The sequence below is a fragment of the Amborella trichopoda genome, chromosome 3 (genome assembly GCF_054954075.1).
Source record: "Amborella trichopoda isolate Santa Cruz 75 chromosome 3, AtrichopodaSantaCruz75HAP2 v2.0, whole genome shotgun sequence".
NCBI classification, from domain to species: domain Eukaryota; kingdom Viridiplantae; phylum Streptophyta; class Magnoliopsida; order Amborellales; family Amborellaceae; genus Amborella; species Amborella trichopoda.
Window position 1 is genome coordinate 45,240,410 of NC_142338.1, and position 16,755 is coordinate 45,257,164.

The 16,755-nt window shown below is 33.5% G+C and overlaps 1 protein-coding gene across 8 annotated transcripts; it reads left to right on the forward strand.

Moving 5' to 3' along the window:
• The first annotated feature begins 690 nt into the window (after positions 1-690).
• LOC18443952 (uncharacterized protein At4g15970) lies at positions 691-5,089 on the forward strand. 8 transcript variants are annotated; one of them, XM_088860851.1, is made up of 5 exons: positions 691-780; positions 1,061-1,140; positions 2,099-2,710; positions 3,585-3,953; positions 4,497-5,089. In XM_088860851.1, exons 3-5 carry the CDS (start codon positions 2,156-2,158, stop codon positions 4,986-4,988), a joined length of 1,416 nt encoding a protein of 471 aa, XP_088716977.1. In that variant the 5' UTR covers positions 691-780; positions 1,061-1,140; positions 2,099-2,155; the 3' UTR covers positions 4,989-5,089. The 8 variants fall into 8 exon arrangements, with proteins under 8 accessions (XP_088716977.1, XP_088716981.1, XP_011626965.2 ...); XM_088860855.1 differs by having other exon boundaries at positions 715-780; positions 1,061-1,172; XM_011628663.3 differs by having other exon boundaries at positions 752-894.
• The last annotated feature ends 11,666 nt before the right edge of the window (positions 5,090-16,755 follow it).

Here is a 16,755-nt window from a genome sequence, read left to right on the forward strand (position 1 = left end):
AAATAGTATCGACGAATATAGTTTCAATACTGGAAATCTTTGTAATAGCTTTAAATTTTATTTTCATCTATAATTATAAAATTTAAAGCTTCAAAAAATTATATAGATCTAACATATCTATAAAAACTTAGAAATATCGAAAATTGACAGTCAAAAATTACATTACAAGATGCTCTATTTTCAAAAACTTGAAATCTATTTTTACTTAATGTCTACTCATCTTGAGGTCGAGATGATCAATTTGAGGATTTTTGAGCATCAAAACAACCTCTTCTAGTGAAATTTTTTCGGTGTGCCTTAATTTGATTGTTTAGAGCCTCGTACTTATATAAACGTTTTTTTTTGTTTTTAATTGTACCCTCTATACACATAAAAAAAAACAAAAAAAAATTTGAGATTGAATTGATACAATCCAATTTTTAGATGGTGAGATCTCCAGGTTAGACCTCAAATTTCAAATTGTTTTGACGAGAATAATAATCGAGTGGTTTTTAAGTGGTTCCCAAAATTTCAAATTGAAAAAATCATCCGAGATCTTTCAAACCAAGGAAGTAGAAGTAAACTGTGCTCCCGAGGGAGCATAGTTGCGCGACAGAGGGGTGTTATCGTTATTCCATGAGAAACCAGGGGCATAGTACACTCATACGTTCCCAAAAAGTAGGGGCATATCAGGAAATTTGGACCCGTAAATTATGGAGCGTTCACTTGCAAACCGACAACTATTTAAACGACCGAAATTCACATCGTTTTCTGCAAAAATGAAATAAATGTGAAGACACGGTGATTTAAAACTTTAAACCCCAAAAGAACCCTAGATTTATATTCAAAAGTTCTTTTCTAAGAGTATTTGAAGGGTTTTGATCTGGTTTTATTTTATAAGCTTGCCATTGTGAGGTCTATATAAAGCTTTTATCTTCTAAAACTGTCCACCACAAACTTTTTAAACTTTACCTTTGATTTTAGGATTCATATGCCCAGCATTGGAAGATTTTGTGTTTTTTTTGGTTTGAAATCTTACGATTAGAACGTATTTGAAACTTTTCTTTGGTTTTGTTTTCAGAGGCTTTCTGTTGCAGTGGTGATTGATGCTTTTCTCTGTATATTTGGGAGCTCGTACTGTGAGGCGTTTGAAGTTTTGAGGTGGTTTAACTTCGTTATCTATCCTTGATCTAGTATGTGAAGCTTTAATCTGGTTTGTTAGCTTTGGAATAGAAGGTGTTTAAAGCTCACATCTTGTTTTATCTTCAGTAGCTCTGTACTGTAAGGAATTGAATCAGATTATGAAATGTTCACTGTTTATTGAACAATGGGAGTTCCTTGACTGCTTTGCCACAAATGTTTTTTGAAAGAAACATTGGAAGCAACAAAAATGTAGAAGGCTTGTTTGATTCCCTTTTAAGAGTTCATGTTATTGTTGGGTGACATGACTTTTCAAGAATCTAATTTAGGAATGAAGGATATGTCAAGAAACAATGAAACTTTATAATAATGTTAGCAACAATAGAAAAAATGAATTGTCTGTAATGAGTTTACAAGAATTTTGAAGCGTTTATGGTTATGCAGTTTTTTGCTGAACGTTAAGTTGCATGTAGCTAGGGAATTTTCATGTCATTTTAGTTGTTATTCTGATCTAAAGGTCTCATTAAACCGGGCCTTTTTGGAAACTACTGCAACAAAAGCCATCTGGTACTTTCTTCACCTTCCAATATTTTTTCCAAACAAGAAAAGATGGTTTTTCTTAGTTTAAAGCTTATTAGAAGCTTCATTGTTTCTTTGATGTTCTGAGCAAATTGCTTGATTATTCTTCCTGTTTTACCAATATTTTTGTCAGCAGCTTGTTTAATCATATGTTCTTTTCTTCACATTTGCAATTTATGTACTTACAGATCAAAACAAATACCCCTGTACTTTATTTGTGATATGTGTGGAGTGATCACTTTATGTAGTTCTCTATTTTTCAGACATATATGAGAAAATTTCAAATTTCCGTTTTTTTTGTGCGTGTGTGTGTTCTTTGTTCAAGAAAAGCATTCCTTTCCATTGAAAATTCAAAGTCCTTGGATCTTCTTTATTCTCATATATTCTTATTTTGACACAGAGATGATTCTATGCACCATTAGTGAATTGCCAATGCCCTAAGAGCCTTTCTATCATTATGAAGTCTTCTCGTATAAATCAGACGTACAATTTGAGAGATGTATATACTGTTCTATTATGGGTGGGTATTCTGGTTTTTGCTCTGGGCACCATTTTGAGCCAATACTTTTCTACATTCAACCAGTTTACTTCAGAAGCAGGCAAACTTGGCAAACCTACTGGAAATTTCTCCACCGAAGTTTCAGTGCAAAACATTTCAGGGGACACTATGCTTAAGAATGAGCTCCCGAGTGAAGCAATTGACATTGATACACCAGTAATTCGACCACATAATTTGAACCAGACAATTGAACCTCTTGTTTTGGCACCAGTTGTTGCATCAAATGAATCGGAAGGATCTGAATCAAAAGATTCACATGGCAAAGGGGCAGGGATGGTTTTGCCTCTTATTGCAAGTACTACGGCTAAAAATAACCCAGTTACTGATGCTTCAGCACCGTATGCAAAGGACCCAGCTCTGGCGCCTTCTTTCTTATCAGATAAGAAAGAGTTTCTTTCTTATCAGATAAATATCTCTAGCCCTGCTCCGGCGCCTGCTTTAGTTAGAAAACAAGTATGTTTTAAAATCCTTACCTCCTCTCAATAGGGTGTACTGTTTTGATATATTTTGCTTTCTTGCTGGTTTACCAGTAATATGAATGTGCACAAACATGAATCTAATCATAGTACAAAATAACATATTTTGTGCAGTGGGAAAGTGTACTATAGTCCATCGGAATCATTGTTGTCCGATAAAATAAAGAATGGTGATGGAGAGAACAAGTTACCCTCACCATTTGGGTCCATTTCTGGTTATGCCCACTCTCTCACCATTACCCTATGAACCATTGCATTGGATGGTGATGTTCCAGATGGACAATGGTTTTTTATAGTCTATTGGATTATAATATACATTCCATAGAATAATTTTTATCTGTTTCGGTCACACCAGCTTCATATCAGTGAATGCGTGCTCCTTCCCTATGGTAAAAGAAAAATATTAATGTATACGTGCTCTTATCCTATGGTTACAGTAAACATATAGAGGCTTGGCTTGCTATTAGTCGTTAATTATGAATGTTTCTGAGAAGCTCTTCTTTACTTATTACAATTAGCTCTTAAACCCCCCCCCCCCCCCCATTTTCTTCCATTTTCTTTAGTATAGGTCATCCATGTGCCATAGAGTCGGACCCTAGGTTTTCTTAAGCCTCTTATGTTGTTCATGCTAGTCTAGGGTCCTTGGGTTAACCCTCAAGGTCATTGCGATGGAAACATGTACAAATAAATTTTTCTCCTAATTTTTCAAGGTGCTCATTTCTTATTTTTAAAATAAGAAAATAAGAGTTTTTATATTTTCTAATTTAGATTTTTTTGTTGGAAATAGCCTGCAAAGTTGCTTATTTCCTTGTGACAAAAAACTTTCTAATTTCTTTTTTTGGACTTTGTAGGAAACCAAAGTGCTTGACAAACTGGACACTGTTCTGGAGAGAACTGCAGATAAGAACAAAACAGTGATCATCACTGCTCTAAATGGGGCCTGGGCAGAAGAGAATACCATGATTGATCTCTTTTTGGAGAGCTTTCATATTGGTGAGGGTACAGAGATACTTTTAAATCATCTTCTTATTGTTGCTTTGGATGCAAAGGCATATAAACGTTGCTTGAAGATCCATCATAACTGTTACACTTTGAGAACCCGGGGTATTGATTTCACGGCTGAGAAAGTATACATGAGTGAAGATTATCTTAAAATGATGTGGAGGAGATTAGGATTCCTTGGGGATATATTACGCCGTGGTTATAGCTTTGTTTTCTCTGTAAGTTATAGCATTTAGTATCTTTTTCTCTGCATCAGTGCACCATTTTTGCCAGAATTCTTAAATTTAAAGGTTTAGACAATAAAAAAGGTAAATTTTTCAAAAGACCCAGTAGAGATGAACTATTTAACATGTTGCCCATTTGTAACTATTCCAACTCACGACCACCTTTATTTTTTATGGGTATTTTGAAATTTAATCAAAAGATACTGGTAAAGTGTTAAATTAGGTCTCCAAAGTGTACACACCTTGCTAAAAGTGTTAAATTAAGTCTATGATAGGATAATTCGATAAATTTTCCAAAAAAAAAAATAATTCTTATTGAACTTTTCCTTCTGCCCTTTTCCATCTCTCCTGTACACACCTTGCTAGAAGCACTGGACCAACTCCAGTTGTACCAGACAGAAGATTTCATCTCTACATCTCTTTATACAGTTCAAGATTTTTTTTTTAAAGTATCAAAATAAAAGGAGTCCTTTTCTTAATCGATTAGCAGAAGTAAATGGGGAATTAAGAATTGTGTTCTTTCGTTTCAATTTACAGGATGCTGATATCATGTGGCTACGAAACCCATTTTGGAGATTCTCTCCAGATGCCGACATCCAAATTGCTAGTGATATGTTTAATGGCAACCCTGAGGACGTCTCCAACTTGCCCAATGGTGGATTCAAATTTGTGCGCTCGAATGAACGTACCATCGCCTTCTATAAGTATTGGTATATGTCTAGATACCTTTACCCAGGCGAAAATGAACAAACGGTTCTTAATATAGTTAAGATGAAGAGTAGCTTTGGGAGGAGAAACATGAAGTTTTTGTTCATGGATACTAAGTATTTTGGTGGGTATTGTGAGAGGAGTCAATACTTGGCTGATGTTTATACCATGCATGCTAACTGTTGCAAAGGCCTTAGAGCAAAGCTTGTTGATCTCAGGGTGACTTTGGATGAGTGGAAGGCATATAAGAGTAACTTTACTGAGGGTGCAAGTTGGTCCCCCCCAAAGGCTTGCCCTCTGTCATGGTCAGTCCCTCCTTAAGGCCTGCCGCACGCATGGTAAGCCTTGTGGTTGTATTTTTATATATTTTAACTATTTGTATTGCTCGTCTTTAAAATAAGAAAAGCAGTTTTCTTTTTGTTGATTTTGTACTTTATGCCCTGTTAGATGGAAAATTTGGAATGTCTCATTGAAATAGATTTTTTTATTTCAGGCCAGTCTTGCATCTAGCTTTTAAAATCTCACTGACAAATATCTCAAATAAATTGTCGACTTATTCCAAAGAAAAAAAAACTCCAATAAATTTATTTTAACCTAATGTTGTCACGATCAGTTTCAGACTGGTTTTAATCCTAGCACTAACTATTAAAAAAAAAAAAATGTGTAAAAGCTACTACATTGGATTGTGCACTTTGTTATTTTAAATTTCAATCATATTAACTTATTTTAATAAGAAATTATTCCATAATAACAATATGAGTCCCAGTGGATATCCTATAATTTCCCAATAAATGAGATAAATTCTGTAATATTACTATAGTACTCCCTCCAATAATATCGTGATAATGATAATGTGTCACTAAGGTTAAAACTTGTCTTTCATACCAGATAAATATTGACTGACCATGCAATTATTTGTGTTGTGAGTTTTCGAACTATTAACGAGTTTTGGACATATTACCAAGACTCTGGATCGTTCATTGATTTCTTGATTGAGTTAAGTCAGCCACATTTTAAGAAACTTTGGATTATATTTGAGCTTTTATATTCACCTCATTCGAAACGTTTGGCTTTTTGGTTATTTAGTATTAGAAAGAAGCATTATGATTTTTCGATTTCCTATGTTCCCAAAATTGGAATTTACATATCATGATGTGCTTGGGTGGGAATAACAGTGTCTTATGGGCACTCGATTGGGGTAAAGACCTCGTCATTTTTTGTGTTAGAGAAACCAAGAAATGGGAAGGCATGCTGTAATCCTGATGATCATGCTAATAATCTATTTGATGTCTTCATTGTCTAATCAATGGGTTGGGCGGTGGAGCGAGACTGGGACATACAATTTAGTCGGTAACATAGATAGGACCTACTCTCTGTTCACCAGCCAGCCCATATGGAGATGAGCCCTACGAAGAGGGTTTCGAGGGTAAAATATTGGAAATAGCCACCATTTAACATACCCGTTACGGCTATTCAATATAGTTAAAAACGTTTGACAATCATATATCATTGATTTTGAGGTTTATAGTAGCTGATATATTTCACACTGGTGCTATGAATTCTGTTATATCCATTTTGTATTTTCTTAAATGTACATTACAACTTATTTCTGGAATATATTAGTGAATAGCATCACTACTTTATCTATTTATTAACTTTTATTATATCTGATACTTTTTAAATAATGCCCATTAAACTATTCTGGTAAAAAACCTAATTACCTTATATTTTCCCATTGTGAACCCTGAAATATCGGCCACATATTCTGCTGGTTTGTTCCCCAACCCCCAGCCCACGTGCCGATATTTTGAATCATACCTATTATTTATTATTTAGTTTTTGAAATTTTGATTATCTAGTTCTTAATCATGAGTGAAGTACCCCTTCCCCTTAAAAATAGTATGGTGCCATTGATGATTTAGTTGTCATCAGCTAACAAAACACTGCTGGGTATTTGTGTTTTATGATATTAATTAATAGATTAATCAAATATAGTATGTGGTCATAAAGCGCTAGTTTTCTTTATGGGAGGGCTTAAGATTGATTCTCTGGGGGAGGGATCATTGTGTGAGTCTCATTTGTGGCCTACAAATATGGGGTTGTGTGGTGCCTACTGTACCAATGCACGATGTAGGTACATGGCATTGTATTTCTGAGTAGAGGGCTCACATTAAAAATGTACACTTTTTGCACTTTGGGGACCCCACTTCCAAATTTTCTAATTTTTCTTGAGATCCTGCTCAACTCGAATGAGCTGTTTGTTGCTTAGGGTGTCCAGGCTGTCCTGCTCAAATCATAAATGTATTCTTGTTGCATCAAATAATAAATTAAAGGGAAAATATTATTTCAGGGATCAAAACCCTTTACAAAATTGTTAAGGGGGACAAACGATCTCAATCGATGTTGGGGGGTTTACTTTGTAACTTTAACTTAGATTTGCTTTATAATTTTAACTTACTTAGGTTCCTCTTCAAAAAAAAATTTAACTTACATATGCTTTATAATTTGAACTTACTTAGACTCCTCTTCAAAAAAATAATTTTAAAAAGCTGAAATTATCTTCAGGGTTGCAAATTTGAGAATAACAGCAATTCAGTAATTTGCCCCCCACCTTGCACAAAGAAGGATACTGCTGTCATTTGGTTGGAGCCTTTTAAGTGCGCCAAATTATAAAAACGCGCTTGCGTGTTTAGGGTTTCCAACTTTGATACATCGTAATATGAGCATTTAAGGATTTTTGTTTTTTGGACGCACTTGTGTGAAATGAAATTTAAATAAACCTTCTAATGTTAATTGAGATGTTTGGAAGTATAAAGAAATGTATACCATAAAGACCATTAATTTTTGGCACAATCATTAACCTTCGTTATATATGAAATTGGGTTGATTGGGGTAATATCATTCCCTCAGCATAAAGTCTAAAATAATGTTTCTCGAATTATGTGACATGTTTTAAGCTATCAGATTGGGTGCAGTTGCAGTTGGCACACGGGCGCCCCCGTAGGTGTACAGGTATGGTGCCCTTCAAATTTTATCATGATATATAATTTTGATGTAAAATGTTATTAGGATTATCTCAAAATCTATTTTTATATCTAATTATAAAATTTTAAATTTCAAAAATGGTTAAAATCAAGTTGATCTATAAACATATGAAAATCTTGAAAATGGATGGTGTAGATAATATGTTGTAAAATGCACTATTTTTTAGACTTAAAATCTTTTTATTTTTCATAGTCATATCAATCAAAGGGTTTTCCAACATTAAAACTACTTTTTCCGATGGATTTTTGAGGGGCATCCGTTGTTCTACATTATAAGGTAGCATCATTATATAAACTTTTTCCTACTAGATTTCACATCTGAGGGCTAGAGCCATAGTGATCTCTATGTACAAAAAATGTATAATCCATACAATCCTCAATAATTTTTCAATCAACAATTGTTTAAATCAATGGTTTAAAAAGCGGATCGATGACTCCGATCGGGCACCTCAAAAATCGATTCGGATCGGTGAATCGGTAATTCGGATCGGGAATCGGCTAAATCGATCAGATTAAAGCTTCAAAAAAATCCAAAAAAATTATTAAAATTCATTATAAATATTGTTTTTTAGGAATTCCATAAGAAATGAGAGTACTCCATTAAGAATTTTTATTTCTTTGTATGAATATGCGAATATTGATATGTTCTTTCCCTGCATGAACTACTATTTACAATTTAATTTACATCACACAAAAGGATAAACATAGAATTATCATGGAATAAGTATATCAACATGCATTGACTACAATAAAGCATACAATTAGTAACATATGATCTAAAAATAAAATGACAGACGACGTCGTTCTTCTTCTTGGTCACGCTGGTGTCATTGATTGAATTCGTTTGACAATTCATTGATTCAATCTAAAAACGAATCATCGATATTAGCAGGCGTTTGACTATACCCAAATCCCTGAGTGTTAGTGTTCTGTTGTGTTCCCAATCCAAAATCCCCAAAGCTTGTCCATCTTTCATGCTCACCTACATTGTCGTGCTCATCCTTACCATGTTGCTGTTGAGACTCGATATGTGAATAATATGGTTGGGATAGGGTGGCCTCAGAATCATCATCTCTCTCATTTTCCCTTAGACCTCCTTCCCACTCTCCCTCATTAGGTGCAATATCACTGACATCTCAGACAAATTATGGATACGTTGGCCGACTGCTTCTTTTTTCATGCTGTTCATCACGTTCTTCAAGATCTTCCTCACCGATAGCTTCAAGAAACGCTCTCTTGTGCAACACTGGCTTCTCCTCTTCTACTACCTATTGGTCTGCTGTGTCTGTGACAAATATTGTGTCTAAGTCTATCGGCCCATAGTCTTCAAGCTTCCTTCTTATTTATCGCTCTCGGAGGTTTAAGTTGTAATGAACGTAGACTAGTTCATGAAGCTTCTCTGAAGCGAGTCGATTTCTCCTAATAGTGTGCAACCATTGGAACGTACTCTAGTTGCGCTCACAGCCAGTAGCAGAACATTTCTGGGAGAGCACCTTGATTGATATCCTCTTTAGGTGAGGTGCATCAATACCATATATCTCTCACCATTCAGCTGGATTAAAATACAAAAAGCATTGTAAGGACAATAACAATTCATAAGATTAAATATATGAATGAAAAAAATATTAGCTAGGGGATAACCTGGATCCATCTTAGTTCGAGAATTCCTAGCAAGTCTAGTTCCGAAGGATCCTATAGCATCCCTATACATAGCAAGCTAAAACAAATATATTTCGTTTTAGTGCATTATTTCTTACAAATATAACAACTCAATGAAGTTCTTACCCAAACATTAAATAATACCTCTTGTATTGCTGTTACTTGGTTTCGATGGCTTCTCTCCAACCTTGCAATAATGTATCTAATCCCTTCTATAATCTTGTAGGGATGTTCAGGTGTCAAATAGAAAAATTTTGGGTTGAAATACTAACCTAGAAAATATATAGATAGAAAAATGTCATTTACAATTTCATAAAAAAATGATTTAAAATGAAACATTCTAATGATATAAATATATATTTACCAGCATAATGAATTGGACGTCCAAATTTGGTGTTCCACCTCTTTTTTATAATCTTGATCACTTTGCTAGCAAAACTACACTTCTCCCCATTAGCTGATTTCGCCCTCTCGATACTTTGATGCCCATGGTAGCTTTCTTGTCAGCATCCACCATTCTTAACACCGTGACCAAAGGGGCAGTGGCCTCTACGGCACTGGAACATCGAGACCAGAACCTCCTATTTGAGACTATGTCATCCACTTTTATACCGGTACTGGACTTCGAGAGGCTATCATTTAACCACTCTTCACAGGTAAACAATCTCTTTAATGCATCTTCAGATTCTTGAATGGAGTCTACAACTAAGTAATTAGTCGCAAAGCGAGTTATGGCAGGCCTGATTATCTTTTTTTCTTAGAGTGTTCTCTAAACAGAAATAAAATTTTAGAGTGGTTGTATATATATCATAACACCAACCTTACTTCCTCTAGAGTCTCCTTCACAATTTTGATCTCATCGATCTCCTCTAACATAAGATCGATGCTGTGTACAGCATACAGGTCCATACTAGATGCTTCCTCTTATCCATCAACTTGCTGCTTGCATAAACACATGCATGCGCATTGTCCATAATAAACTGGACTACATGATCTCCCACCTCCTCCACTATCTGATTATATAGTTGTACGTAGAAGTTTGCTTCTTTTTTCGTCCTGATACGTCTTTGCTAGACAAAAAAGCTGTACCTTTTGGGGAATAGGCCAATAAGCTTAAAAACTCATTTTTGCTAACTTTATTCAACTAACCATCACTCATGAGAATAATGCCTGTCCTTGGCCAACTCTGTTTATATTCTTCAATTTACTTTGTAACTTCCTCCACCTCTTCATCTAATATTGGCCCACTGAGCTCATATGCCGTCGGGGGTTTTACCCTGGGCCCGACTCTCTGGATTGCACTGACCATAGGTGGAAAATATGGGCTATTGGTTGCATGAAAAGTAATCCCTTTATCGTAGAACCATTTACCAACATATCTCCCCAACATGTTTCTTGTACCTTTAACAATGCCTTCTAGGGTCATATGTTGTGACTTAGGCTTTGAGAGAAATAGGTCTATACGACTATAACCTGCAATACTGGCACTCCTAGATAAGATAAGAACTATTTCTTCAACGTTTGATTCTTATTGACACATACTACCACCCACCCCTCTACATGCTCGACCTGGACCCGCCATGTATGTCTAAGCTGGGCTCGCTATACATGTCTGAGCTAGACCCACCATGCATATCTGAGCTAGACCCACCATGCATGCCTATGTCAAAACCACCGGGCATTCTAAACCCACGTTCCCTCTGATATTGTTCATGTAAACTCATTTTTGTGGCCATCTTCAGGTCATTATTATATTGCTCTTCTAGGTCATTATTATATTGCTCTTCTGGATCATTCATGTTTGATGGCGTATATAAACTAGCTCTCTCCTCATTCATCTTATGTTTGACAATTTTTTTACATTTGTTAGCCTTAAGAAATATCGCCATCTATTTTTTTACATTATTAGGGACACTACTGCATGCAAAAACATCTCCTTTAACCCCTGCCAAGTCTTGCTTGAACCTCTGTACCCCACTACTTATCACTCTTTGACAGTAATTACAAATAATTTTATCTTTTTTGTTGGGATCAAGTCTGACCCCATGTTGTCATGCAGGGTCTTCTGCAGATATTGACATGATTTAATTGTTTTAATATGTAAAAAGTTAAAAATCAACCTGACAGTTCAACAAGAAAAATAATCACCATGTGTAGTGATAATATGTTGGGGTAGTTCATGTAGTTGTATTTGTTGTTATTTGTTATTGCAAAATACTTCTATTGACAATAATATTTTCGTACATATCAATTACAAACATACAAGATAATAAAATACAAAATGCAAGTTCCAAACATGGCTACAACTCAATTATCAAGAGCATACATTTTTTGCATTAAAAAATTAATAATAAAATTGAAAAAATGTAAGACAATATAATTGTCATATATGCCACGATTTTTTTACAATGATATTCACTTTAATTCCTCACGATAATACAATCTAACAACATGTATTTTTTGCGTTCAAATTTAAAAAATTGAAAATACATTTTTAATGCAAAACTACATTAAAAATATAATACAGTTTTGCATTAGAAATATAATAACTTGTTTGTTTTTGCATAAATATTCTATCAACATGCATTTTTTTCAACAAAAACTTTAACAATAAAAATTAAAAATATGGTTTAATACCTCATGATAATCAAAACCTGATCACTATTTTCACATCTTTTCGGAAAATCACGATTTTTCAAAAAAAATTGATCATGTCCTTAAAAAAAACATTTTTTCACAGAACCACCTAACATCAGTCATTCCAACTCAAAAATGCATTAATAACAAATTAAAAAAATACAGTTTTGTATTAGAAATATAATAACATGTATGTTTTTTGCATAAATATTCTATCAACATGCAATTTTTTCAACAAAAACTTTAACAATAAAAATTTAAAAATATGGTTTAATACCTCATGATAATCAAAACCTAGTCACTATTTTTACATCTTTTCGGAAAATCACGATTTTTCAAAAAAAATCGATCATGTACTAAAAAAAAAACAACAATTCTTCATAGAGCCACCTAACATCAGTCATTCCAACTCAAAAATGCATTAACAACAAATTTAAAAAAAAACAGTTTTGCATTAAAATATAATAACATGCATTTTTTTGCATAAATAATCTATCAACATACAATTTTTTCAACAAAAACTTTAACAATAAAAATTAAAAATGTGGTTTAATACCTCATGATAATCAATACCTGGTCACTATTTTCACATCTTTTCGAAAAATCACAATTTTTCAAAAAAAATCGATCATGTATAAAAAAAAAACAAATAAAAACAGTTCTTCACAGAGCCACCTAACATCAGTCATTCCAACTCAAAAATGCATTAACAACAAATTAAAAAAACTACAGTTTTGCATTAAAAATATAGTAACATGTATTTTTTTGCATAAATAATCTATCAACATACAATTTTTTCAACAAAAACTTTAACAATAAAAATTAAAAATATGGTTTAATACCTCATGATAATCAAAACCTGGTCACGATTTTCACATATTTTAGGAAGATCATCATTTTTCAAAAAATTCGATCATGGATAATAATAAAAAAAAAACAGCAAACTCAAACAATAAAAATTTAAAATACGATTTAATACCTCATGATAATCAAAACCTTGTCACGATATTCACATCTTTTGGAAAATCACAAATTTTCAAAAAATTCGATTATGGATTACAACAAAAAAAAAAAAAAAAAAAAAAAAAAAATCTGTTCTTCACAGAGCCACCTTACATCAGCCATTTCAACTAAAAAATCCACCTCCAAACGAATAAATTACAGCCAGTTGAGTATATGTTTTGATAAACAACAATATAAGGAATCAAAACCCTAAATTATGAACACATTATCATTAATAAATCAAATCAAATCGATTAAATTGAGCAAAAAAAAAAAAACGCGGTTCTTCATAGACAACAGTCATTGAATCTTAAAAATGAAGCTCCAATTGGATAAATCATATCAAATTGAATACATCTGATTATAAACAAGACTATAACGATTAAAAACCCTAAAAATCTAACACATTATTTGTAATATATCGTCAACAATAGATCGAAAGGCAGAAAAAAAAAAAAAAAACAGCAGGAATTTTTTTTCACAGACATCACTGTGTTTTTCTAAAAAATCAGGTTGTAATTGAGTAAATTAAATAAAATTGAATATGGTAAATGATAAAAGACACGATAAAGATGTAAAACTCTACAAATTTAACTGATTATTTTCAAAATATGGACTGAAATTGATCAAATGGCGGGGAAAAAAAAAAAACGTAGAGTTCTTACCTAGTTTTGTGAACCCATGGCTTCAATATCCAAATTACTCTGTTTTTCTCAAAGATTATCACAAATTCGTAACAAAATTTTTTGATGAACACATTTACGATCAATATGCCTCAAAATTTTCACAGATTCATGCCCTATTTGGCATGAAACAAAAGGAAAAGCGGAAATCTTAAAACCCGCAACTTTCATGATCTAAAAAAATGAAATTTCTCCACCATTTAATCCATGAAAAGGCTGAAAAAAACTGCATAAAGCTTGAATATTAGATCACATGGCATAAAAAAGAAAAAAAATGGTCAAAAAATGACAAAATTTGAAGAAACCCGTGAAGAACACTGTGCAGCCCGTGTTCTTCACGGGACTCGCCGATTCCGTACAGTGAATCGGCGAGTCACTGTACATAATCCCACGGTTCTCTCTGGAACCAGGCGATTCCGTGTATTATGTTGGAACCAGCACGTCCTGTGCCTATTCCCTAGTCGAACCGGGTGAGTCCAGTTCGGCTCGACGTTTTTTTAAACCCTGGTTTAAATAAAAGGACACGGTTTCTACAAGTCCATGTAGAAATGAGTCACCTCTTAAAAATCTATTTTTAAGATGGATTTTTGGACCTAATTATTAAGGACATGTAATCTCTAACATGGAGATTATGAATATAATTTTTTTTAAAAAATTAAAAATAATAATTCTATTAAAAACACATTTGGGCTATTAGTTTCAATTATTTTTAGATGGACCATCTATGCGATCCCGGAAACAGTTTTCCTAAACAAAATATAAGAAAGTTTAGCCTCACCACGATCGGCTAGATGGGAAGCTCTCATCTCGACACGTGTTAATTGTCTATTTGCTTGTTTTGAGTTATTAAAGACATCCCACTTCATCTTTAGTTACTTTTGAGTGCTTATGATGATAGCCTTCCCATCCAAACAAACTTTGTAATTAAAGATGAGAATAAAAGACACCGACGCCTTCATGTCTTCTCTTTGGGTTCAATGACTTTCCATCCTTGTCCATATGTTGATTTGACAATAATAGAATTTTATTTGATAAAGAAGTAAAAACTTTTTCTTTGGACATTATAATAGTGGGATTGGAGGGTGGGACATTATGTTCAGATATCCATCCCTAACCCCAAGTCCTTAACCCCATTCCGAACCGTGATTGAACTTAAGGAAGGCGGTGGCCTTGTAGGATCAAATAAATCATTGTGTATCTTTATTTTATAAACAAATGGGGCTGCAGCCTGTTAAAATATATAAAGCCTCAACTCATAATTCGTCAAAAATTACAACTCAAGCATCGATCATCTCAGCTTGAAGATATTACTTGTGAAATAGAAAAAGATTCTAAGCTTTAAAGATTGTGTATATTATAACAAATTATCTAAACTGTCCATTTCACCTTAAAATAAGTGTTTAGAAATTCGCAAGATCTGTACCATTTTTTAGTTCAAAATTTTATTTTTGATGTTGGAAATTGACTTAAATCTATCATGAGGATTTTTCTCGCTCAAAGTACTTTCTAGACGAGGATTTGATGTGAGGCTTTATTTTGTTTTCTATAAGCCTAGACCTTATAGAAACTTCATCTATTTTTAATGGGTTATGTTTGGGTGCTTACACTTATACACTTAATTTTTAAAATTGGTAAATTTTGTGATACTCTTAAACCCTTAAGACCTCACTATCATGTGATCCCTATCATGTGATCTAGAATCCTACAAGACTATTGTGTTAATAATAAATCAAGTAAAAATAGCAAAATAACTTATTTTTACCTATTTTTTGGTAGGTAATATTACAAAAATACAACTCCTAATTTTGGTTAGATTTGGGCTCCATTTGACCCCCCAAAATGGAAATTTGGCTTGCAAATCTGATTAAAATTCGTATATATCCATTTTAGTATGATTTGAGCTTTTATATAAACACATTTTGTAACCCATTTAGAGATAGACTTTAACCCATAGGCCAAGAAACCTGAGAAAAACCTAGACCTAGGAAAACCCTAGTCTTAAGCCACTTATAGGCCTTAGATCAAGAAATCCATCCAATCAAGCCAAGGCCTGGTCAAAACCTAAGAGAGACAAATAGCACGCACGACATAAACTCAACCGGTCCTGATGCAGACAAGGCCTCGAAGCCTCGGGAGTCCTTACTTTTTCTTGTGTTTCTTTTATTTTTGTTTATTTTATTAGAATTAAATTAGTTTTTATTGCTTTTTACATAGTATTCCGTATTTCGGATCAATGCTGGCTTTGCCACTGATATGATAACGGATTTGTTCACTTATGAGTAGATCTTACCTCAGATCTGAATTTGATTGTCCCACTTTCTATCACACTTTTTAAAAAATTAGTTTGTAGTGTTCAGATATGAGGGATCTTCTTCTGAAGATCTCTTCGATTTGCATCGTAAACAACACGATTGAGCATTTTATAATTGTACTCAACCAATTATGGACACTTTTAGAGCCTTGTTTTGTAATATAATATTTTTTTAATAAAAGTATTTTTGGTCATTATGAGGGGTGTGATATCATCCACATAGTGCATTAAATGCCACTAGTGTGCTTTATATGAGAGATGTCACACCCCATGTGCGTAATATCACATTCTTCCTAATGACAAAAATGCTTTTACGAAAAAATGCTCTATGTATAAAACAAAGGTATATAAGTGTCTAAATTTTGTTGAGTACAATTATAAATTACTTTATAGTGTGAACACCCTGAAATAACCCTTTTTAAATTTGTCAAACAGAAAAATATGTAAAGAGATTATTTAGTTTTTGCCCAAAGAGATTACAATTATATTTGTCCCTCCAATTTCAAATTAGATAGTTGTAAAAGTATCATTGACTAGACTCAAAGTTCAAAAAAAAATTCTCAATGACTCAACCCAAGCCATCCAATTTGATATCTAATGGCTATGAGTAAATTGACCTCCTTGTAACAAAGATTAATGGCCTCATAGTACACAATCACGGTTTAAGGTCTTCTTTTAACCGAACTGACATAATAGGTCTTCTTTTAACCAAACCGACATGGTCTTTGTTGAGCCGATATCAAAATTAAGGC

Coding starts and splice junctions, on each gene's coding strand:
- LOC18443952 (XM_088860851.1), top strand. CDS start 2,156: ATGAAGTCTTCTCGTATAAATCAGACGTACAATTTGAGAGATGTATAT. Junction 2,711..3,584: donor CTGCTTTAGTTAGAAAACAA/GTATGTTTTAAA, acceptor TGGACTTTGTAG/GAAACCAAAGTGCTTGACAA. Junction 3,954..4,496: donor GTTATAGCTTTGTTTTCTCT/GTAAGTTATAGC, acceptor TTCAATTTACAG/GATGCTGATATCATGTGGCT.